A 23,404-nucleotide genomic window follows, 5' to 3' on the forward strand; every position below is an offset into this window, starting at 1 on the left:
TCTGTTTCCCTGCCCCGGGGAGCAATGACATCACGCGGCCTTCTCCCGGCGCCGACACAAAGAGCGGCGCGGAGAGGCCGCTGCGCGGGGAGCCGGCGGCTGCCGCTGCCGCCCAGGGCCCCGGCGCCCCGCCGGCCAGGCCCTCCGCCCGCGGCCCGCGCCCTGCCTCCGCCGCCGCCGCCGCCGCCGCCCGCGCCCTGGGCGCGCCGCTGAGCCCGCGCCCGGCCGCCGGCCCCTTCCCGTGCGGGCGCGCGGGCCCTGGGAGGGGCGCCCGCAGCCAGCCGCGCAGCATGCACTGGGGGGTTGGCTTTGCCTCGTCCCGGCCGTGCGTGGTGGAGCTGAGCCGGAACCCGAGCGTCTCCTTCTTCGGCTGGTGGGCCGGGTCCGAGGACCCCTTCTCCTTTTATGGGGACATCATCGCTTTCCCTTTGCAGGATTACGGTGGGACCATGGCAGGGCTGGGCTCCGATCCCTGGTGGAAGAAAACCCTTTACTTGACCGGGGGAGCGTTGCTGGCCGCGGCTGCGTATCTGCTCCACGAACTCCTGGTCATTAGGTGAGCCGGAGAAAGGGCCCCGCGCAGGGGCGTCGAGGGGCGCTTGGCCCGGGCTGGGCAGGCGCGAGGGGGACCTGTGCCAGCCGCTCGGTCACGCCGCCCAAATGCCCCAACACCTCGCCCTTGCCGTTCCCCCAGTGCACTTGGTGGTTTTGTGCCGCGAGGGCCGGTTTAGAGTTAACAGGAGAATGAAACCCGCACCGGGAGGGAAATGCATTTGTCTCCCCACCTCTGGATGCTGCACGCAAAAAGACTTAGGGTCACTAGTCAGTATCAGCAAGATCGTCTATTCTGAAAGATCCTTAGTAAAAGTCCGAGTGCCCTGTGTTTACCACAAGACACAGAAGTGTGCTCTGTTGAAATGCTAAGTCTCACGTTTATGAAAATGCCTTGTTTGTTTACAGTTAGTGGTGGAATATTAATTTACTAACCTCATCTTTTACGTAAATGGTAAATGCTAGTTCTTCACTACCCCTCACCAATTGTCAACATCCTCAAGTGACTGGGATTGCAAAAGCCCCAGCGGGCTGCAGGTCCTCCCCCCCTCGCCCCCACCCCCCCAGGATGTAGGAATGGTCGAGTGTCTGGTGTGCCGCTTTGATGCAGTGCTAACCTGGTTGTGGGTTGCCTAGGCGGTCGAGCCTGGGGTTTGAACGTCTTGTTGTGCGAGCAGTGGGTGATCTTGGGAGGACAGGACTAGCACATGGGCGTGTTTGACATAACGGGGCTCGCCCAGTGCCGCAGAATGTTTACAGGGTTGACTCGGAAATTTCAGAAAATGGAGGCCCCTGCTGCTGGTACAGCCAGCTGGCCGTGAGAGCTTTGTTTGAGTAGGGTAGTACCAGAGGGGGTAGGGAAGATGGCTTAACTAATCGGTGCATTAATTTAGGGTTAAGTCTTTCGTCTCTGAAAGATTACCAGAAGCCCAGCGGTTTTCAATAGCTCACAATGTCCCTTTTGGCCTGTATTTTCCAAGGATAGAGACCTGTGTCCACACTGCCTCTTCCCAGTGGGGGAATCTTCACACTAGGCTGTAAACAAAGGGATAGGTGACCTTTCACAGGCTGGCTAGGATTTCAAGAGGGCACAGGCCGGCCTGTGCCAGGTACATTGAGTGTTTTGAGACAGAGGGTTTCTTAGAGGTTTGGAGAAATGTATTGGCCTTTATAGTCTTTATCCATACTTAGGAAGCTTTATTTTAAGTGAATTGCCTTTGGTTCTCCCACATAGCAGGGTGCCTTGAATCTTGTGGAACCAAATAACTCCTTTAAAATGGTATGCTCTCTCTTGGTTGTATACATGCTAGTTTCGCACTTTGTTTCAAGTTAGGGTTCAAGGTATGGGAGAGGCCAGCATATCTGTGCATTCACTTAAATGTTGGCCCTGTTGTCCATCAGTTAGATCCCAGCGCACAGCTTTCCGAGGCTCCGCAACCATGAGGCGGCTCACCACTTCTCTGCTTTGTGGAGGGAGGGAAGGCCTAGACCTACAGGACCAGTGTCAAAGGGGCCAGAAATGACCTTGCAGAAATAGTGCGGAGTGCAGAGCATGCCCCGGAGCAGGCCACGCCCTGGGAGATGGGGTTGTAGATAGACAGCCCTCTGCCCACAGATACCTCCTTTCTCATTTAGCACATGAAGCCTCAATATTGAGGTGGTTTAAGCTCTTGGGTCATTTGTTATTTGAGCGGGAAAACCTTGGCAGAGTACAAATATAACAATGCTGCTGGTCTTTGAGCACCTTGCAGCCCTCTACTTCTAAGTGCTTTACCTGTATTGTTGCTTGTATGCCTCACAGCCATCCTTGGAGGGTGGTCTCCACATTATAAGGAAACTGAGGCTGAGGAAGGTTAGACAAGCTGCCCAATACCACACATGAGTGCACAAGTAGAATCCAGAGTCAGGGTTTTCCTGGTGAGTGCAGTTGCCGCTTGTTTGCCACTGCCTCCTAGGAAGAACCCATCTGAAGTAAATTTTTTTTGTGGGGGAGGAAGGGAAATGGGAGGGAGGCATTGCTCGGGGGAGGTGGCGGCGGCGGGGCGGAGTTGCTCACAGATCTCCAGGGATGCAGCATAATGAGGGAAGAGGACCCTGGAGAGGACTGAGGAGGTTACATGATGATGGTTGCCCCTAAGGATGAAATCTAAGCTTCAATTGTTGGTGTCGTTCGGGCCACAAGCAAGCAACACCCCCACCCCCAACAAATCTGAACGATGTGTCCTATAGTGTCAGAATTCCCTTGCTAACGTTCCCACTTGCTTTTTGTACTGTGTAGACTTAACCTTAGCTGTGGCTATGTCTACACAGTGGACAGTAAAGCTGACAGGTGAAAATATTTAGGAAGTTTAATGAATGACTATATCAAGGTAGGTTTTTTGGATTTTATGCATGGATTTTCCATTCGCAATGCTTTTCAAAGGGACACATGTTGTGCAGGTCGCCATTTCTAAATTGAAAGACTATGTGCCGACTGCCATCAGGAGTTCGTTTGCTCTGTTGGCACAAGGCTGAGCCCATCCTAGGGACCCCAGCCAGGGACCAGAGCAGCCCAGGGGCCATCATCAGGTTTCCATACACTGACAGCTCATCACTCGCTGCCATTGAGCCTCTAGGACAAGGTGGGACTGCCCCTGTGAGTTTCCAGGACTCTAACTCTTCTCCTGGAGAGTAGAGCAGCTGATGGTTTTGAACTGCTGACCTTGCAGTTAGCAGCCCAACTCATAACCACTACGCCACCAGGGATCCTTAACAGCTCATCAGCCAGATCCAAACGCACAGTCAACTGTGCTGTCCTTAGCCACGAGGGTAAAGGCTAGGCTGGTGCTTTACAGGGATTCTCTCTCATAAATCTCAGTATCAGCCCACTTTATAAACAGTAGCTTTATAGGTAACAGCTCACCTGGGCCTTTGACCTAAGCTAGAGGTTCCCAACATGTGGAGGGGTCTCTGGAGCCAGTTTATCTGGGTTCAAATTCAAGCTCTGCCTTTAGCCGATCATGTAACCCTGGATACCATAATCAAACTCTCTTGGTTACTCAGTTTCATTATCTGTAAAATGGGGATAATCAAAGTAATTTTCCTGATGGCATTGATAACAAGAGTTAACACATGGGAAATGGTTAGCGATTGGCACGCAGTGAGCCCTCAATCAAGATTGGGCATCAGCAAGGGGCTTAAGTGGAGAGCAAATGCCTTGAGAATGATTGGGGCAGGGAATGTATGGATGTGCTTTATACAATTGATGTATGTATATGTATGGATGGTGATAAGAGTTGTATGAGTCCCTAATAAAATGTAAAAAAAGAAAAGAGGAGAAAAAAATGATTAGGGCAAAGACTGTACAGATGTGCTTTATACAATTGATGTATGTATATGTATGAACTGTGATAAGAATTGTATGAGCCCCTAATAAATTGTTAAAATTTTATAAATAAATAAATAAATAAATAAAATTAAAAAAAAAAAAGATTGGGCATCAGTAGCTATTAACACTTTCACCAGCCAGCCCTCCAAGGCTTGAGTGGTCTGAGTCAACCGTTAATAAAATTAACTGAGAAATTGCTCATTTTGGTTCTGCCATTTACCAGCCGTGTGACTCTGGGCAAGGTATTCCTCTGTGTCTCAGGTTCCTCCTTTAGGAAACACGGAGAGCAACGGTTCCTATCCATATGCCTTTGTGAGGATTGAATGAGTACATGCCTCTTGAGCTGGTATTCCTGGGGCAAGTTAGTTAATCTCTTTGAGCTTCGTTTCCTTGCCGACTGTAAAATCATGAAGTATTTAGCATACTAAATCTGAACTATAACAATACTCTCTAGCGTTATTGTCAGAATGATATAAGTTAATATGTAGAATGTGTACAAACGAATTGGTAAATGTTTGACACCAGCTAGCCTCCATTCTCATTATGACATGACCCAAATGAACCAATAGGATTAGATTGCTCTTCTGGCCAATGGAGCAGGAGGCTTTTATGCTAATTCTCTCCTTTCAGTGCTTCAATTTATTTCTTGGAAATTTTGCATGCAAATACCCCTGTGTGAGTTGAATTATTTGGGCAGATAAAATTCATGAATTATCATATCGATTGTTGTGCTCAGTAGGAACCTAATTCTAAGCAGGTTCCTTTGTTCTTGACTGGGTGGTATTACCTGGCCACCCAACATTACTATTGGAACGGAAACCTTTATTTTATAGTGTGTATTGTCAGAAAGCACCAAATGTTTTAAAATTTGACTTGAGAGGATAGATATTGTTTAAATGTTTAAACTCTCTAAGTCATTTGTCAATTCTTTTGGTTGAAAAGTCATTCAGGTAGTAATCGTTTCCCAAGGAGTATCTTTTACTAAATAAGAATGCTTTAGTAACTGAATATACTGGGTGATGGTTAAAGGCTTGCCCTTGCTTGGGTGAAAGTTGGTGTGAATTTACACTGGGAATGATGTCCGGGAGCCTGAGGTCCAGGAAGATCAAGGGGAAGAGGGAGTTGTATTTGACCTGGAGAGCTGCAGGAGGGGTGAAGGTTAAATGAGGCTATGGAAATGATGAGCCATGAGAATCAACTTTGCCACTCTTACAGAATGCAGATAGCTCACCAAATATTTACAGGTAATACCCTATTTAATCCTTTCCATCCTCAGTGCAGACTTGGAAGGAGGGGTGGTTCAGAGTAACATGACCTGTGAGCAGTGGGACTTAGACTTGACACCAGGCGTCTAGACTCTCTCGTTCTAGCAAGGTGGCTTCTGACAAATGGTACCCATGCCAAAAAAAAAAAAAAAGTAACTAAAGGAAAGGGTGGCTGTGTGGCTGAGATGGAAGACCAGGAAATAGGTGGGAGCACTGAGATATAGGCTGTGGGGGGAAGAGGGAGCCCTGGGAAGGCAGAGGTGTGAGAGCGGAAGGCCAGAAGTCTCCAAAGGTGAAAGGCCAGATAAAGACATAAGCAGTTTGGACTGGGGACCAGAATGCTCAATCATGGCATTCATGGCAGAACACACCTGCACTGTGATTGATGGACAAATAGACGATTGTGTGGCACAGCCTAGTGGTCAAGAAGGAAGACTACGACTGCCTGGCTCATTCAGGTCCTGCCATTTACTAGCAGTGCGACTCTGGGCAAGTTATTCCTCTGAGTCTGAGTTCCTATCCGTATAGGTGCCTTTGCGAGAACTGAATGAGAACATGCCTATAGAATGCGGCCACGTGCAGGTCAAAATAGCATCTTTATCTCCCACCTTCTCTTCTGTCAGGTAAGCAGAGCTGACTGGAGAAGAGAGTAGACCTGTACCCCAAACTATTCTTCTGGCCCGTAGGCTGCAGGTAACAGATGAGGCTGGCATGTAGTTATTTCCCCCAGCTCTGTGGTCATGGCACGATCAGAGTTTTAAAGATTGTCTCGTGTGCGTATTTAGTAGTTTATTTTTCTGTTCTTGAGAATAGCAGAACACAAGTTTAGAAATTTCTACATACATCTACGAATCAGTGACATTGAGTAGATTCTTCAAGTTGAACAATCATTTTCACTTTTTCTGATCTTTTCCTCTCCCTGAACATAAAGTCACGGCCCCCATGTTTCCCCATCCATCAAGTAGCTGCTGTTAATTTGATCCCATACAGATAGATCTTAAAGGAGGACAGTGCTCAAAGCAGACATTCTTTAAAATTATTGTTGGGTTTTGAGATGACTTCAGAGTATATTTTTGGTGTAAGGTCTAAAGATGTTTAGGCCAATGGTTTTGGGGGGCTCATCCAAGGGTCCAGAAAATCTGAATTGCATAAGAATTAGTCAATATGCTCAACATTTTCTCTCCTTTGGCCAATGTTCTATAGAAGTGTTGATGAAAATGTTCAGTAATGGTAACAAGGCACCGTACAGGCCTTCTGGTCTCCTGACAGGAAGAGGCAGGTACTCACAAGGGCAATTAATCACTCATATGCTCTTCTTATTCGTGACTCTCCTGCCCGTATAGATCGAGGCAGATGGGGTTTCATTAAGCTTGCCTTCTGTAAGAGTTTCTGGATGAGGTCCACAACAGATCTGGTTGTTCATTGAGGGGTACTAGCGCAGCAGATTCTTTTCTGCTACGAAGGGAACTTAATATATGCCACACGGATTGTTCCTTATTTCTCTTTTGATTTTTTTGGCAGGAAACAGCAAGAGATTGACTCCAAAGATGCTATTATTTTGCATCAGTTTGCAAGACCTAACAATGGTGTCCCAAGTTTATCTCCTTTCTGTCTGAAAATGGAAACCTATTTAAGGATGGCTGACTTACCCTATCAGGTACTTATGTGCAGATGTGTGTCGTTCCCATGACAGTCGTCTCCATCCGAGGAGGGACAGTTTCACTCACAGCGGGGACCGTGCATGCGGTCAGTGTCAGCGGGGGGATGAAGGCAGCAGCACCCAGCCCTTAGTACGACGAAGCATGGACGCCTGGGCCGTTGCACCGACGAAGAATGTTGAGGGTCTCCAGGGCCACGTCGTCTATCAGACACAGAGGGTTTTGGTGGAAAGCATGGATAGGCCTGCTGTCCATGTTGCTGTTGCGTTGATGCAGGATGATGGGGACTCCATGCGTGCAGACAGAACTACTTAGTCGTAGGCATTTCAAAGCTGTGACCTTTTGGAAGCATCTTTGGCCACTTCTGAGATGCCTATGGGTGGGGTCAAACTGCCATCTTTGACTCTTAGTAAGACACTAGTTTGTGTCACCTGACACCTCCTGGAGAAGCCTCTTGTTGCTAGGTGGTCCAGCTCACAGGAAGCCCACGTAGGGCAGGCCTTGCTCCATTCTCATGACCTCTGCTGCCTGGAGAGGCTGACCTGGGGGCCGTGATCCCTCTGGGGGTCAAATCATCCTTTCACAGGGGTCGCCCAAGACCATCGGAAAACATAACTACCAAAATGACTGTTGTGAAGTAGCAATGACAATGACTTTACGGTTGGGGGGTCACCTCAACACGAGGAACTCTATTAGAGGGTCCCGGCATTAGGAAGGTTGAGAACCACTGCTGTAATTGAAAATGAAAGTAGCATTTCCTGATGTCTCTTTTCCTTTAGGTATTTATTTATTGATAGCACTATATTTTATCTCTCCTCAACCCCCAGGGGCAGAGGCCCCAGCAAGCCACTGGACAGATATTTGTAGATTTTTGTGGGAGCTTTTCCACACAGTGCTCCAAGTTCTATTTGAACACTGGAGACACTTCCTCGTTTCAGCATTGAACAGCGCATTTGGAAATATATTTAAAGATAAACAGTTCTCGCTCTGTCATGATTTATGTGTGTTTTACAGATTTGATATGTTGGGTTTTCATTGTCATTCATTTCTGAATGTTTTAAAAAAATTCTTACTTTGTTTTTAAACAGAGGTCCAATAGATGGAATGTTTTTTAAAGCTTTGGTTTTGTTATTGATTTCTAATTCATGGTCAGAGAAATTAGACGCTGTGTTACTGATTCCTTGTAATTTACTAATTCTTTCGCCTATTGTATCATCAATTACATATTCTCTACCTGGGCGTAGAGCACTCTGTCTACTTGCCTGAGCATGTTTCTCACTGCATTAGGTCAAAGCTGACTCATAGCAACCTCCTATGGGCTTCAGAGACTGTGACTGCTTACGGGGAGAGAAAGCCCAGTCTTCCTCCCTGGAAGCTGCTGGTGATTCGAACTGTCGACCAGGCAGATCCCAGCCTATTGTGTAGCCACTCTCACCAGGGCTTGATCAGTGTCCTATTTAGATCTTCTATATCTCTGCTTACTTTGTGTCTGTTGTTCTAGCAGCTTCTAAAGGAGTATATTAAAATATTCAAGTGTATTTGTCAACCTATCTCTTTTGTCTGTCATTCTCATAGCTCTTGCTTTAGATAAGCATGTTTATATATTTGAAATGATGCGTTTGTGACATGCTGTCCTAGTGGTGTAGTGATTATATATTGGGCTGCGATCCGAAAGGATGGCAGTTTGAAATCACCAGCCGATTCTCCGGACGGAGAAAGAGGTTTTCTACTCACTAATGGTTACAGTCTTGAAATCTCAAAGGGAGCCGTTCTTCCCTGTGCTCCAGGCTGCTATGAGCCAACGTTAAGTTGATGTAGTGAATGAGTTTGGTAGAACATGGAAGCTTAGCCCTTTTTCTCTTGATATCTTTTACTTTTGTTCCTCTTTCCAGGGTATAGCATCCCTTTTTGTCTCTTATGTTTTTAGCCCTTGAATTCTGTGTTATCAGATACTGGGATTGCTTCTCTAGTTTTCTTTTGGTTCATGTTAATTTGAGATACTTTTTTTTTTCTTTTAACATTTTATTAGGGGCTCATACAGCTCTTATCACAGTCCATACATATACATACATCAATTGTATAAAGCACATCTGTACATTCTTTGCCCTAATCATTTTTTCTCCTCTTTTCTTTTTTTACATTTTATTAGGGACTCATACAACTCTTATCACAATCCATACATATACATACATCAATTGTATAAAGCACATCCATACATTCCCTGCCCCAGTCATTCTCAAAGCATTTGCTCTCCACTTAAGCCCCCCGCATCAGGTCCTCTTTTTTTCCCCCTCCCTCCCCTCTCCCCACTCCCTCTGAGATACTTTTTTCCACTTTTCTTTTCAGCTCTTCTCTATTTTGTTATATATATTGTCTCTTGTAGGCAACACTGTAATTTTATCCAGTAGGAGAGTTCTTTAATTGGTGCGTTTAGGCCATTTATATTTGTTGTAATTACCGTTTTATTGGGATTTAATGCTATCTTTTTAACCATATATTCAACCCGTGCCTGCTAGTATCTTTATTAGGCCCTCATTTCGGGTCAGTTGAAGTTCAAAGTTCTTTTCACTCAGTGCTTTAAGACTATTACTCCATCGTCTTTGCACATCAGTGCTGCAGTATAAAAAATCCAATGGTAGTACCATCCCTCTTTCTCTCTGGGAGCTTGTGGAGTGGTTTTAATGTCATTACCCCTAACTGACACTGTGGTGTTTGTCGGTATGGGTCTTCAGGCATTTCGTTTGGTTCTTTATAAACTCTTTCAATCCTCAGACTGCCATCTGTTTGTATTTCTGGAGAATTATTAATTTTCTTCATATATTTCTTCTTGTATGAATATTTGTTTCTCTCTCCTTCCCCCTTTCTTATTATCAGCAATACTGGTATGTCTGCTTTTATCTTCTGTCTCTCTGAATTCTGTTCCTTAATTTTTCCCTGCTTCCTCTGGGAGAATTCCTGTCTGAGCGTCCATTGCACTGTTCTGCCCTCTCGCATATTCCTTTCCGTACTGCACCTGTTCTGCCTTTGTGGTTCCATGTATTTCGTCTTACTATTTCTACTTGTATGACAAGTGTTACAAATCTTTTCCTTTATCTCTAGGAGGATATTTATTTTGCTAACTATAAACCTTTGTTTGCCCCAGTAATTCGGCTTCATGTCCTGTTCATTGAGCCTGTTACTTTCTCCCTATAGTAGTTGTACTTTCCAAGTGTCTGCTTCTTCTGCTCTCAGAGCTTCCACTTCCGGGCCATCAGCTCCCCTGCCTGCAAATTTACACTGTGCAAGGACTAAAGGTGAGGCCCTCACTTGTGTCCCTCTGAGAGAGTTTTAAAAAGACAGTGAGCGAATCCCACCCATTCCCGAACCCCTGCGGTTCATCCGGGTGGCTGCCCCTTCTCCAAGTGTCTCCTGTCCTCCGACTTCATCCTCGCGTGCTTGCAAAGCACAGCGTTGGGAAGAGGTCACCTTCGTAGATGATTGCAGACCAGCTCGGAGATGAGAAGGACCAGGCAGGCTCCTCACCCAGCCAAGCTTTGGCCTGGCCAGATCATGAACACTCCTGATTCCTGGCTTCCCAGGGCCTGTGCTTCCCGGGCCAGTTTCTTTCTGGGGAGGGATGGGGTAGATCACATCCTCTTGGGTTTGCTAAGTGCTGCTGCTGCAGGAGACCTCTGGGAATACGGTGGAGTGCCACTGCATCGGGGCTGAGGGATCAGGGGCTATAGCTGGGGTGTTTCATGAACAGAAAGGGGTTCTTCTGACTGGAAACTGAAGTACAAAGGTGATGGAAAGAGAGAACAAGGAGATCACTTAGGATGTATTAAGCCAGGACTGCAGGAGAAACCAGTAAATAGCTCTAACCACAGAGCTTGAGGGATTAGATTTGGAAGCTCACTGGCCAGGCAGCTCCAGAAGGCATGTGTCACTGAGAGGCCCAAATTGAAGGAAGGGATTGCGCCCTGAACTGGCACTCTCTCTGCCCCAGACTAATGCTCTGTCAGATCTGACAGCTTTGGGGCAGTCTTGTGTCCAGCGCGCACACGCCCCATGGGAAGTGCCCCTTCTGTGTGCTTCCCCTTCCTTGGACCTGCTTTACCAGTTCGCCCCCCCCCCCCCAAGAACCTTTACCTTCTGCCACCTCAGCTGCAGCCGCAGGAGCTTGCCTCACAAGTAAAGAGTCTTCTAGGAGGAGAGGAGCCACGCCCCCTCCCACCACAGCTAACCCAAAGTTGGCAGTTCAAGCCCACCCAGAGGCACTTGGGAAGAAAGGCCCAAACCTCTGCTCTGGCCCTCACGGCCCCCAGCGAGGCAGAGGTGGCCTGAGAAGGGTGAGGGATCCTATCCCTTCGAGCATCATCGCTGCTGGTAGGCCTGTGTGTTACAAGAGTCCCCATGGGTGTGTTTCCTTCTTGGGGTCCGTGAGAGAGGAGTGGAGAGGCTGTTCTGGAGGTGGCAGAGATGTGAAGTTAAAGGCTCTGTGTTTCACGAGACAAGCTCAGCGCCCTCGCAGGCTGCCGGGGTGCTGGGGTGCCAGGCTGCCGGGCTGCCTGCATCTGTGTGGGCCAGAGGAAGTGCTGGGGGAGCCCTGCGCCCCGGCTGGATCTGTAGAGAAGGGTTTTGTTCTAGATCCAAGGAGTCCCGTCTGCCTCCCCTTTCTTTGCCTTGTACCTTAAAAAAAAAATGCCTTTGTTTCTAGGACCGTGCTCTCATCCTGGAAACTTCTTTATTTTTTAACCTAAGTGAGACTGGAATGAATATTTGATGACCATTAGTCGGAACTCTTAAGTATTTTTTTCAACCCCAATGCATTGGACAGTTATTTTGAAAAATAAAAACATCAAGATACTAATGCTGGTAGCTCATTTAAAAAACACCCTTTTTTAGGTAACGATTATAGAATCACTGGAAGTTCCACAAACGGTTCAGGGAGGTTCTATGGATATGCTTCATTCAAAAATAAGCAGATAAATGCCTTTTCCCTTCCCTGATCATATATAAATGTCACATGGACCTTATAAAAATTTCATATGATACAAAAGTACAAATGGAAAATAACAATCGCCTGACAATCTGCTAGCTAGCGTAAGCATTTCTTGCTATTATCCAGCAGTGTCCGAAATATCTACTTATCTGAAGTATGAAGAAGCTTTTGTAATCTGGCTAATTTAGCCTATATAGACCACTAAGAGAATTGATTCTATTTAAAAATCAATTAATAAGTGATCCAACTTTTACTGAGAAAAGTGATTGCATAAATTGTTCTATTCCCACAGAATCCTCCCATCACTGAGGCTAAGATCTTGACTATTTTTATACAAAACAACAGCGAAACCCACTCCCATCAAGTCAATTCTAGCTCACAGTAACCCACTCTGATTACCTTTTTAACAGTTTTATTGGCACATAATGTATATATCATATAATGTAATTGTTCAGTCCTTCAGTCATATCAAGTCCTTCAGTCACTGTACAATCATCACCACATCAATTCTAGAACATTCCTCTGCCCCGATGGTTAAATCACCTTTAAACTGAGCTGTGCTTTGCAGTCAGTTCTAGTGCTCCCTGCCCTCCCACCTTCATTGCTTAGTCCTGAAATCCCCCTTCCCTCCCTATTGCCCATTTCCCACCCCTGCATCCCCTATCCAGCCGTATATCAGTTATTCTCACTGTGCACCCACTCCTCCTGTGCTTCACACACTGGGAAACCCAACAGACACAATAAAAAACAAAAGCGAAATAAGGTGGTAAGGATAAAATAGTAATACTGTAAAGGCCAAAATACAAAGAAAGAGGAAGAAAGAAAAGACCTCCATCAACATTCAAAAAGCCAGGGAAGAACTTTCTGTCCTGGAACAAGTAAGAGACACTTGTACCCAGAACCAATTCAGGTTGGGTCTATAGGGGGCTCCATCTGATCATCCATGGGGCTCACACGTCTCAGGTTTACTTTGGTGGCCATAATATGACAAAATCAAAACCGTATAAGACCAAGTGTGTCCACAGAAGCCATAAGCCAACCAGCAACCAGATAATCCACACACCCAAAAAGAAGACAAGAAAGAAAGGAAGATAAATAAAGCAAGCTACAACCAGGAAAGCAAAAATCCATATAAACAAAGAAGTACAGCATGGTCAGTCACCCCCTGGTGTATAAGTCGATGGCATTTTTACCATCATCAATATTCCCAATGACCCAGCACTCTAGACACTTGATACGAAGAGGCTATGTGAGTACAGCCCCACAAGTTTTGTCCCACAGAGTTCAATCTCTCATTCCACTGGGCTCTGTTGACCTTAATGTGGGGACCGATGCCAGGAGGGACCTTCCTGGATTAATTCTTTCAAGTGTAGGTCCCTGCTCAACGGATCACAACTTGTTGGGTCTCTGCAGGGTGGGTATTCAGGTACTACTTGTATGGCGGTCCTGGGTCCCTTTCCATTGGACACCCACCAAGCTGGGGTTCCCCCCAAGGTCCAGTGACCACCACGTCCACATTCCTGGGGCAACCACTCTACTTCCCCCCATCTGAGTACCCCAGCCCTCAGTCCAGGGGTGCAGGCAGCTTCGAGGCAGGGTTCAGTTCATTCAGTGGGTGCTCTATGTTAAGTCCTTCTGGGGTAGCCCCTGGAGTGTCCATGCTGCCTGCCAAGTCAGCTTCTGTGAGCAGCCTGGTGCTTAGTCCGTGGTGTGATTCACTGAAGGTTGGGTAGAACCAAACTCGTAGTTTCTCCCTAAGAACCTGAAATCGGCCGCTCCCCTCCTGGGTTCCCTACACTCATTGTGTAGCATCCCTTCCTGCTCTGAGGCGAGTTCTCCCCCCTCACCCACCACACTCACCAGCAGAACTACCAGCGTCTCCTCCACAATGGAGATGGTCCCCTCTCCTGGTCTTGGCTTGAATTTCCGGAAAGCTCCTCCTTTCATTCCTGTGGGGGCCCATTGATTTGCCCCAGCCTTGTTGTAAAGCCACAAGAGGATGCTCATCTCTCAATTCCTCCCCCTTGAAGGAGTGACCCCAGGCAACGTTGGGACTCCTCCACATCAGCTCTTGTGAAGTGCGCAAAAGGGGGGTGACGTGTGGGCCATGGCCGGTAGGCAGCCTTCTCTCCTTTTGTTCAGGAATTCGTTCCTAGGATCTGTGTGATAGGTGTTTCTTCTTCTAGAGGTGGACTCATACAACACTTGTCCTCCGGAGATTCACTTAATTCACTTAGCGTAATGGTCTCCAGGTACTTCGATGTCGTGCGGTGTGTCATGCTTTCGTCGCTGGTTTTAGAGGTGCACGGTCTGCCATGGCGGGTACGCACCACAGTTTCTTTACCATCCCTTCCTCTTTTGGGCATCTGGGCTGCTTCCAACTTCTCGCTATTGTGAACTGTGCTGCTCTGACGTGGGAGAGCACACCTCCACTTGTGTCGTGTCTCTCATTTCTTTAGAGTGTATGCCTCATAAGTGGTATTGCTGGGGATTTCAATTTCCAGTTGCTTTAAATATTGCCATATCGTTTTCCACAGTGGCTGCATGGATTTACAAGTCCGGCACCATACGCATTGCGATCTTTCCACATCCTCTCTCGCGTCTGTTTTCTGTGTTTCTGACTTGGGCTAGCATTGTAGGTGTAAAGTGGTATCTCACTGCGGTTTTAATTTGCATCTCCCTGATGGCTAGTGATCATGAGCGGTTTTCATGTATTTGTTAGCTATTTGTACTTCATTTTTGGTGAACTGTCTATTCATGTCTTTTTCCCATTTCTTAATTGGGTCGCCTGTTATTTTCTTATTGAGTTGTTGTAGAGTTCTGTATATTTTGGGAATTAGCCCTTTGTCCGATGTGCTGCTAGTAAAAAATGTTTCCAATCTGTGGGCTTTCTTTTCACTTTCCTGATGAAGTCTTTCCCCTTCTTCCCCGATGAAGTCCTATGATGTGCACAGGTGATGTAACTCCAGCATGTCCCACTCGTCTATCTTGTCTCCTGCTGAATGCGCCTCCTCCTTTATACTTGGTAGTCTCGGTGGGCCCTGCTATAGGGCCCAAAGGTTAGTTTCAGCTTCTCATTGATGATCCTGAGAGCTTTGGGGTTTACATTTAGGCCTTTCATCCACCTTGAGTTCGTTTTTGTGAATGGGGAGAAGTATGGCTCTTGTTTTATTTTTCTGCATATGGAAATCCAGTTTGTTCAACAACGATTGTTGAAGAGACAGTCTTTCTCCCATGGAATATTTCTAGGTCCTTTGTTAAAGATTAGATGCCTGTAGGCTGATGCATTTGTGTCTGCATTTTCTGTTCTGATCCATTGGTCCTTGTACCTCTCCTTGTACCAGTACCAGGCTGTTTTGGCCACTGTGGCAATGTAGGAGGTTTTTAGATAGGTCAGGCAGTGCTAGAGCTCCTGCTTGGTTCTTCTTTTTAACTATGATTACTATATGTAGGATTTATGAGACTGTAAATTGTTTCAGGAGCAAAGAGCCTCATCTTCATTCCACAAATGTGCTCGTGGGTTTGAACCACCAAACCACCAACCTTACTGTTTGCAGCCTGGCCCACGAGACCACCAGGGCTCCTTTGTTGTTTTATATCTACCCACTGCCATCGAGTCGTTCTGACCCATCGTGACTCTAGATAGGGTTGCCAAGGGCGCGAACCTTGATCGGAGCACACGGTGTCATCTTTCTCCTGCAGAGAGGCTGAGCTAGAACCACTGACTTTGTGGTTAGCAGTCCACTGCTTGCCTGAAAGTGCCTACAGGGCTCATTTGTACAGTAGGCATCAAGTGTCAGCTCTGTAATTGTAATTATTCTTAGATTGTATGAGCCCCCACCCCCACCCCTTTCTGGAATCAAGGTTGTCTGAAACGCTATAAACTTGCAGTCTGTGTATGGATCATCGGGGGAACTGATCAGAAACGGGATTCTGATCCAGAGGGTGAGGCCAGGCCCGAGGAATTTGTGTTTTTAGCAGGCAGCTGACTGCAAGGTCAGCGGTTGGGAACCTTCAGCTGCTCTGAGGGAGGAAGATGGGGGTCCCGCAGAGTCACAGCCATGGAAGTCCACAGGAGCCGCTCCTCCCTGTCCTGGGAGCATGCGATGAGTCTGCATCCACTCAATGACCTGAGTGTGGTTTTGGTGGTTCAGTCTGATGCATGTACTCATGTGTAAGCTGAGTTTTTCAGCACATTTTTCATGCAGTTTTTGTGGTAAAATTAGGTGCCTCAGCTGCTATTTGGGTCTGCTTATACTTGAATATATATGGTACTTATTTCACACACAGGTGTTACAGTTTCTGGAACCACTTGTTTAAAGTGTAGTCTTAAATCAAGCATTATTCAAGTGCAAAAGACTGAACTTTTAAAGTGAGGTCTTTGGTTAACAGCCTCATCAGTATAAGTCATGGTTTAATTTCATTTGGGGGATGGTTTACACGTAATAACTAGACTGACTATTATCAAGATCATTGAACACCTTCTTCTCTTAAGGGTTGGGGGCTGACGGTCTCTATTTTCCCATAAGGCAGAGCTGGAGAGAAAATCTTTGGGAGCAAAGTGCTCTTTCTTCCTGTGAGGTCATGCATCTCCCCATCAGCTCGCTAGTCCTTCAGAGTGCATGCGCTGACTTCGGGCGCTGGACTAGTTAAGAGCATAAGGTTGTCATGTTTGTTTCCGTTAGCCATGTGGTGAAATAGAAATAAAACATTGTTTTTCTCTTGCGACAATTCACTCTGCTTAGAACTATTTCGGAGGAAAACTGTCTGCTCAAGGGAAGATGCCTTGGATCGAATATAACAATGAAAAAGTTTCTGGCACAGAGTTCATAATCGACTTTTTGGAAGAGAAACTTGGAGTGAACTTAAACAAAAACCTCGGCCCTCAGGAAAGAGCCATTTCCAGAGCCGTGACCAAAATGGTGGAGGAGCATTTCTACTGGTGAGTCTTCCCCGGGCTCAGGGGCGGGCCTGGTACACCTCCTGTCCACAGACTTTCCAGGGAACCCCAAGTTCTGTTTACGTTTGAGACACTCCTCCCCATTAAAAAAGAAACACATTTCCATGTTAACACTTTGGGACAAGAAGGCGTCAAGTCAAAGTGAAGACCGGTAAGTTGCTCGGGATGGAGATGAGGGGTCTGATCACCACCATTTCCGCCATTGTTGACCACGTGCCCTCATGTGCAGCCACTGCCGCAGCACAGTGCTCATAGACAGCATGGAAATGGATAAGCACGGAGGGTGGCTGGAAGTGGACACTGAAACTTGAATTTTTATTTGGAATTCCATTCTACTTTTGATTGGTTTTCTCCCAACCAGTTGAAAATATAAAAGCTTCTTTAGCCTGTGGGCTTTAGTTTGCTGATCCCTGGTCTTGACGGAAGGAGCCTTGGTGCTGTGATCCGCAGGGTCAGCAGTTCGAAACCATCAGCAGCTCTGCGGGAGCAAGACAGGGCTTTCTACTCCCAGAAAGAGTCACAGTCTTGGAAACCCGGAGGGACAGTCCACCCTGTCTTGGAGAGTCGCTGGGAGTCCGCCCCAGGTAGACACCAGTGAGACATCTAGACTGGGTCTCAGGGAGACGGGGAGATACTTCAGCTGATGGGCTCAGGAATGTTCACAAACTGCTGAATTGAAGTAGCAAGCAGAAAACAGGGTAGAATTCCTACACGAGTCAAGGGCACATGTCCCTGTAAATGATTGCCAGGCGCCCTGTTTTCAGTAGCAACAGGCTGCTCTTTTCTGAGGTGTCTTGGCTTGATGGCCTGGCTTCTAGACTGTGTCCCCTCCCTTGGCTAAGTGTGTGGCCCAGTTCTGGGGCGTTTTCTGGCGGGGACACGGTGTGAGGTCAGCAGAGAAGGCCAGCCCTGCCTTTGGAAGTTCATTCTCACGTGGGCATTTTCCTTTTCCCTCCATTTCTTTTCTGGAGTGTGGGCATCTTTTCTCTCTCCCAGGGGTGAGAGGACTTTTTCTCCCTGTTTCTGCAAACTTGAAGATTTCCTTCAGAATTAAACCCACTTTGTCAGCACTGGTTGTTATACGGGGGCGGCAGCGGGGGTGGGGGTGGTGTGCCTGGGTGCTGGTATTCCCGGTCCTGCCACAGCACGACACACATCAAGGTTCAGATCTTGCTCGTCTCTCTATTTCATCCCCCAACACAGCTCTTCCTTTCATGCAAAATGTGCAGTTTCTATCTGGACCCTTGGTGTTTTGTCTCTTCTTTTTGCTTTCATTTCTTGCTGGAGCCGTGACTTTCTCCCAGCGTCCATCGTGGGAGAGGGAGGGAGTGTGGGAGCAAGGCGCAAGGCGGGAAGTAGGAGCCGATGGAAACAGGCTTCTCAGCATGAACCCAGGCCTTCTCAAAATGTGCACGGAGACCTGCTGGGCGCTGAGCTCAACGCGGGCAGGCTTGTCGTGTGTCGGGAAATTCGTGACGATGTATGGTGTGGCGTGTTGATTAGCTTGTGGGAGAAGCCTTGCTTGCCCGGCTGCAGTCACGTATTGGCATTGGGCTGCCATCAGCGATGTTGGTGAAACCCACCAACTACTCAGCAGGGAAAAGATGAGGCTGCCTGCTCCCATCAGGGTCCACAGTCCCAGCAATTCTCCACAGGGCTGGTCATGTGAGTCAGAATGGCTCCCACACAGTGGGGTTCTAGTGTGGAACTCACGGCAGCATATTCCAGAGAGCCGCTGCTTGGTCCACCCTGTCAACTTGTTGGTTGTTGAGGGAGCACTTTACCATTGCGCCACCAGTGTTCTTTCCTTTGTAGCAGGCGTTTCTCTGTGATACTTTATTCCCATAACCTACTCCTTAAGTTGAAAACCACTTGTTGTTGTTGTTGTTGTTGTCAGCCATGACTTCTAATCTGTCTTTACTGATGGATTCATTGGAGGGAATAATGTCGGAAGCTGTGAGCAAAGGCCTCTCTGGAGTGGACATTTCTATCTGTAATCCCAAATAGCAGAAGGAAAGGCAAACCCTTCCCTGAATGAGTCACAAAGGCTCCCAACCCTCCAGCCCATGTCTTGTTGGGAGGGATCCGGCCTGGGTTTTCTTTGCATCACAGAGAAAAGGCACTTCCTCCCCACTCAGGGATGGAGAAGCCTCAGGCAGTGAATCCCAGCCCGTTCCCTCCCCATCTTCTCCTCCGTGGTCCTGAGATCATAGCCCCCATGGGCACCTGCATACTGGCATATGCAGGTGTGACCTACAGTGCAGGTGCGATCTTCCCATGAGCCCTCTTACGTTCTGGCCATCACCGTGCGTGACACGAAGCCCCTAGGCTGTGTTTGTTGTGCTCACAGAAGTGGAAGAGGAAATCCAGGGGGATGATTTTCTGGGGGGTTTTGTATATGTTTGTTCTGGTCTGGAAACTCTTAAAACGGTTCCATTTCAGGTGTGATTTTGTGAACAGCAGAAGCTAGAGAAAGCACTAATCTGTAATATCACTTAACTCGGAATCTCCTTCAGGCTTGTTCAGATAGGCCCACTCAGTTTACATAGTGGTTTCTCTGTTATTCTGTACATCTTTTATTTATAAAAGCTGAGGATGAAGGAGGCAGTTTTATATTTCCTTTGTTAAACTGAGGGCTGTAAGAGAGACAGGCTCAGATTACTTCAGTGAAACGGGCTTTAGAGAACGGATAGGGTGGCTTCTACAGGATGTCATACTGACCTCGTGTGGACAACCAGGGGGTGTCTTAAGAGCCTTCTAACCCAGGGAAGGGAGACAATCTAGTAACGTGTTCATGCATCCCAGTGTAAGCATTAGAACAGTGAATCAAGTTTACTTCCAGGCTGGTCATGGGTTTTGAGTTGTAACCTTGACTTTTGGAGATGTTTTGGTGAATAGAGGGGTGGGCGTAGGGGTGGGTTTTTTTCTGAAAGCCAGGAGACTCTCCCCAATCCAGCTGATGTGTTCTTCCCGTCTTCTCCCAGGGCTCCTGCCTAGAGAGGCTGAGCTAAAGCTCTTGGAAGGTGGAGAGGTTGCCAGTGTTGAAGGCAAGCAGAAGGTGTTGAGCATGTGGCCGGGCATGCTCATGATTTGGAAGCCACCCAGGAAGACTCGGTCATTAGCAGTAGTCTGCGCTGGCACCCCGCCTATTAGTGTTTGTTTCTACTGTGAGACATCAGGTTAGGGGCTAACAAGAGATTTTGTCACGAAAAGATCAAGGGCCTGCCTTCTTCAGCACCTTTAAGATTGTTTGGGGCGGGGACTACTCTGTTGAATCGATGACTAAGATAATCTCGATTTGTTGTGACTTTTGAAGTCTTGGACCCCACTGTGTAGAAGAGATCAGTTATTTCGACAGATATCAGATATACCAAGGGAAGGAAAGGAGTAGCTCAGTTTCCTGAAACAGACTCTCAGAGTGATTGCCCCAAGCCGAATCAGGGCCGTCACGTTGACCGACCCATAGCCATCCTCCATGACAGAGCGGACCGGCGCCTGGGGGCTTCCAAGGCTGTACGTTTCAGACCGACGCCTGTCTCCCATGAGATAGCTGATGGGTTTGAACCGCCAATCTTTTGGTTAGTAGCCGAATGCTTAACCACTGCACCCTCCTTCCCTGGGAATCACAGATCATTTTAATCGTGTAGCCAAGGCCAGTTTCCAAGTTGGCTCTGCCCGCGCTCTCCAGCGAAGAATCCACAAGCCTGTGCAGAAGGCCTTTCCCAGGGGAGCGGGAAGAGCCCTGGAGCCAGCGAGACCAGTGCAGCCCTGCGCTGTTCTCGTCGATGCTTTGGCTTTCCATTTTCCTGCTTAAATGTGTCATCTCCTAGGAACACTACTTAGCAGTAGTTGGCTCCAAAGCAAAGCCTTTTTTCTTTCGATCAATAATTCATTCTTTCAGAGAACTTGTTGAGTAGCTACTAGTGGCCAGGGAGTGCCCTGGATTTGGGGGAAGCGAGGCAAAAAGAGTGTCCCTGTCCTCCCCGGCTGGTGCTGGCCAGAGCTGGGGAGAGTGGGAAGGCTGGTGAAGGGCAGCCAGCGCCCACTGGAGCGAGGCACCCAGGGGTAGTCAGTGGTGAGCGAAGGCCCCGGCGGGAGGAAAGGGTAGGATATCATCCGGGCTGAGGGAAGAGCAAATCCAAGTGTAGAGGCAAAAAAGGAGGCTGACAAATAGATGCAGTTCTCTCTGCTGGCATGTGGCCCTGGAGCAGGGCCGACCGCGAGGGGTCCGGCCAGGAGCTGCTCATGGGCGTGTGCCAAGCGGAGGAGCCCGGGGCCGGGAGTAAAGGACTCGCAGAAGCTCGCCCGCGGCACCGGCTGCATTTGTGATTTAGGAAGCCCTTAGCGCTTGTCCTCAGACAAGCACGTTTCCGAAGGGGCTAGAAGGAGGTTCCGGAGGCGACTGTCGCCGTCGGTGAGGAGTGATCCCAGCGGAAGGACAGTGTCAGTGGAGTCGGAGAACAGGGCCAGGTAGACGGGCAGGTCAGTGTCATGGCCAGCGTCCTGCAGAGACGGGAGAAGCCGGGCTGAAGGGGGAGAAAGTGACGGGCCCTTTCGGAAATGTTGGTTGGCAGTTTCAGAGGATCGGGCACGTGGGATCCACAGCTCTCAGGGCAGAAGTCTGGGCGGCATGTAGATTTGGAAGTCACCATCTTACAGACCACTGAGTGTGGAGTGTGCAGAAAGGAGGAAGCCGGGTAGCGGTCCGGAGAACGTGTAAGAGTGAGGAGAAAAGGCGCCAGGCTGAGGGGATCCTGAGAGGTGGCGGGAACCCGAGGAGGATAAATGGTCAGGAGGAGATGCAATAAGGAAATTCGTAGTGCCAGCCGGGTGCTGCCGAGAAGTCAGGGAAGCTACAAACAGAAAAAGGTTTCTTTGGATTTTGCAACAAGGGAGTGATTGCTGACTTGGGCTAGAGTGGTGGAGGTGAAGTGGTGGGGCTTCGAGCATCCCACTGGGACAACTTGGCTGTGACAGGAGGTGGATACTTGGCTGTAACGGTGTGGAATGTGCTCTGATGCCTTTGTCGCCGGTGGGTTAGGGATTCGTGAAGCTCCTGTTCCTTCTGGTATTAAAGTTTGGAGCAGAAGAAAGGAGGAAGAATAAAGCTTTCATTTCAAGCACAGACCATATAAACACTTCAGTGAACTTGACCCTTGAAGACAACCATGTAGCCTCATTTGCTTGCTTTCCTTGGATCAGGTCCACATAGTATTGGGTACAGGGAAGGAATGCGGGGAAGGGAACTCAGAAGCAGGGAGAACAGAAAAAAGAGTTTCTTCCAACCGGGAAATTCTGAATCAACTCTTTTCTTTCTCGTGTGCCTCTGGTTGACCTGTTGATGCAGGTAGAGAAACGTAGCCATGTTGTGAGGATGGAATCTCCTCCTTGTCTTGCTTAGTGCCTGCACCACCACCCCTTCTGAAACGCCCCTTCTCCCCCATTCTAACCTTCTACTCCGAACCAACCAACCTTACTCTCCTGCACTCACACGTTCATCTTCTGGGCCTGGCCTCATTCTTGCTCTTCAGAGGACAGGGAGTGCACTGTCAGTCAGCAGCTCAGCATCTTTGCAGCCTCCTCCTGCATGCCACTCAGAGAAAGAGGTGTCCCCGTTCAGCAGCTCGGCCCTTTGTGCCTTGCCCTCTCATCTCTGACTTGCCCTTCACTTGGGGATCCTCAACACCACTCACTCTGGAAAGTGCTGATGCTCTTACAATGATGTTTATTGTTTCTAGAATCTTCTTTAGGTGGCCTTCTCTCCTCTGATAGGTTTAAAACTATCACAAACATGCCGCTACCTGCCACTTCTTTTTTCTGAATTCTGTCTCCGAAATTCTCAATGAATTCCGAACTCACACTTGTGTTTCCATGGAGGCTTCACATGCAAGGGAGTAACTCTGATCTCTGATTACCCAGAGGCGAGTTTTGCTAGTTTGGTTAATGGTGTTATCGTTCCTTCAACCTAGCAGGCGATCCACTCATTATCTACCGATGTAGGAGCAAACACTCAATTTCCCCTAATATTTAATGCACCTTGGCCATAGAGCCTGTTTCTCCTCTATCAGTCTTCCTTCTATGTGTCCCTTGCTTCACCAGCCCCTCGCCATTGTCTTAGTGCATCGCATCATGTCTTGCTTGGTCTTCTGTCTGGCTTTCTTAGCCTCAGTTTCTCCAGCTTTCAGTACTTCTTTCATTCACATACCGCAAAGCAGGTTATGTCACTTGTCTCCTTGCAGTGGTTCACCGTTGCCTGTAGAATAAGTTCCATTACCCTTGTGATCAACTCTCCCGACACGCTTAGCCTCCTTTCTCACAAAGAGCCCTGTGGGTGTCCCACACCCGACTCAGCCTGACGGAGGTTCTTGCAGTTCCCCAACCAGCCGGTGCTCTTCATACACATGCCTTCTCCCTCTACTCCGCCCCCTGAAGTTCTGCCCACCCTCCAAGATCCATTGTATTCATGGAAACTGAAAGCTCACCGCCACTGAGTCCATTCGGACTCACAGTGACTGTAGAACAGAGTAGGCCTGCCCCAGTGGGTTTCTGAGACTGCGAATGTTCGCGAGAGTAGAAAGCCTCTATTTTAAAGTCCCACGTAATTTGTCGACAAAGAATTCC

At 48.0% G+C, this 23,404-nt stretch overlaps 1 protein-coding gene across 1 annotated transcript in view; it reads left to right on the top strand.

The window, feature by feature from the left end:
- The first annotated feature begins 275 nt into the window (after positions 1-275).
- FAXC (failed axon connections homolog, metaxin like GST domain containing) overlaps positions 276-23,404 on the top strand; it is a 62,666-nt gene continuing 39,537 nt past the window's right edge. The window contains exons 1-3 of the mRNA XM_075554747.1: positions 276-556; positions 6,706-6,841; positions 16,569-16,765. Coding sequence (XP_075410862.1) covers positions 291-556; positions 6,706-6,841; positions 16,569-16,765 — 599 coding nt within the window. The 5' untranslated portion in view covers positions 276-290. The remainder of the gene's footprint in view (positions 557-6,705; positions 6,842-16,568; positions 16,766-23,404) is intronic.

The sequence above is a fragment of the Tenrec ecaudatus genome, chromosome 7 (assembly GCF_050624435.1).
Source record: "Tenrec ecaudatus isolate mTenEca1 chromosome 7, mTenEca1.hap1, whole genome shotgun sequence".
NCBI lineage: Eukaryota > Metazoa > Chordata > Mammalia > Afrosoricida > Tenrecidae > Tenrec > Tenrec ecaudatus.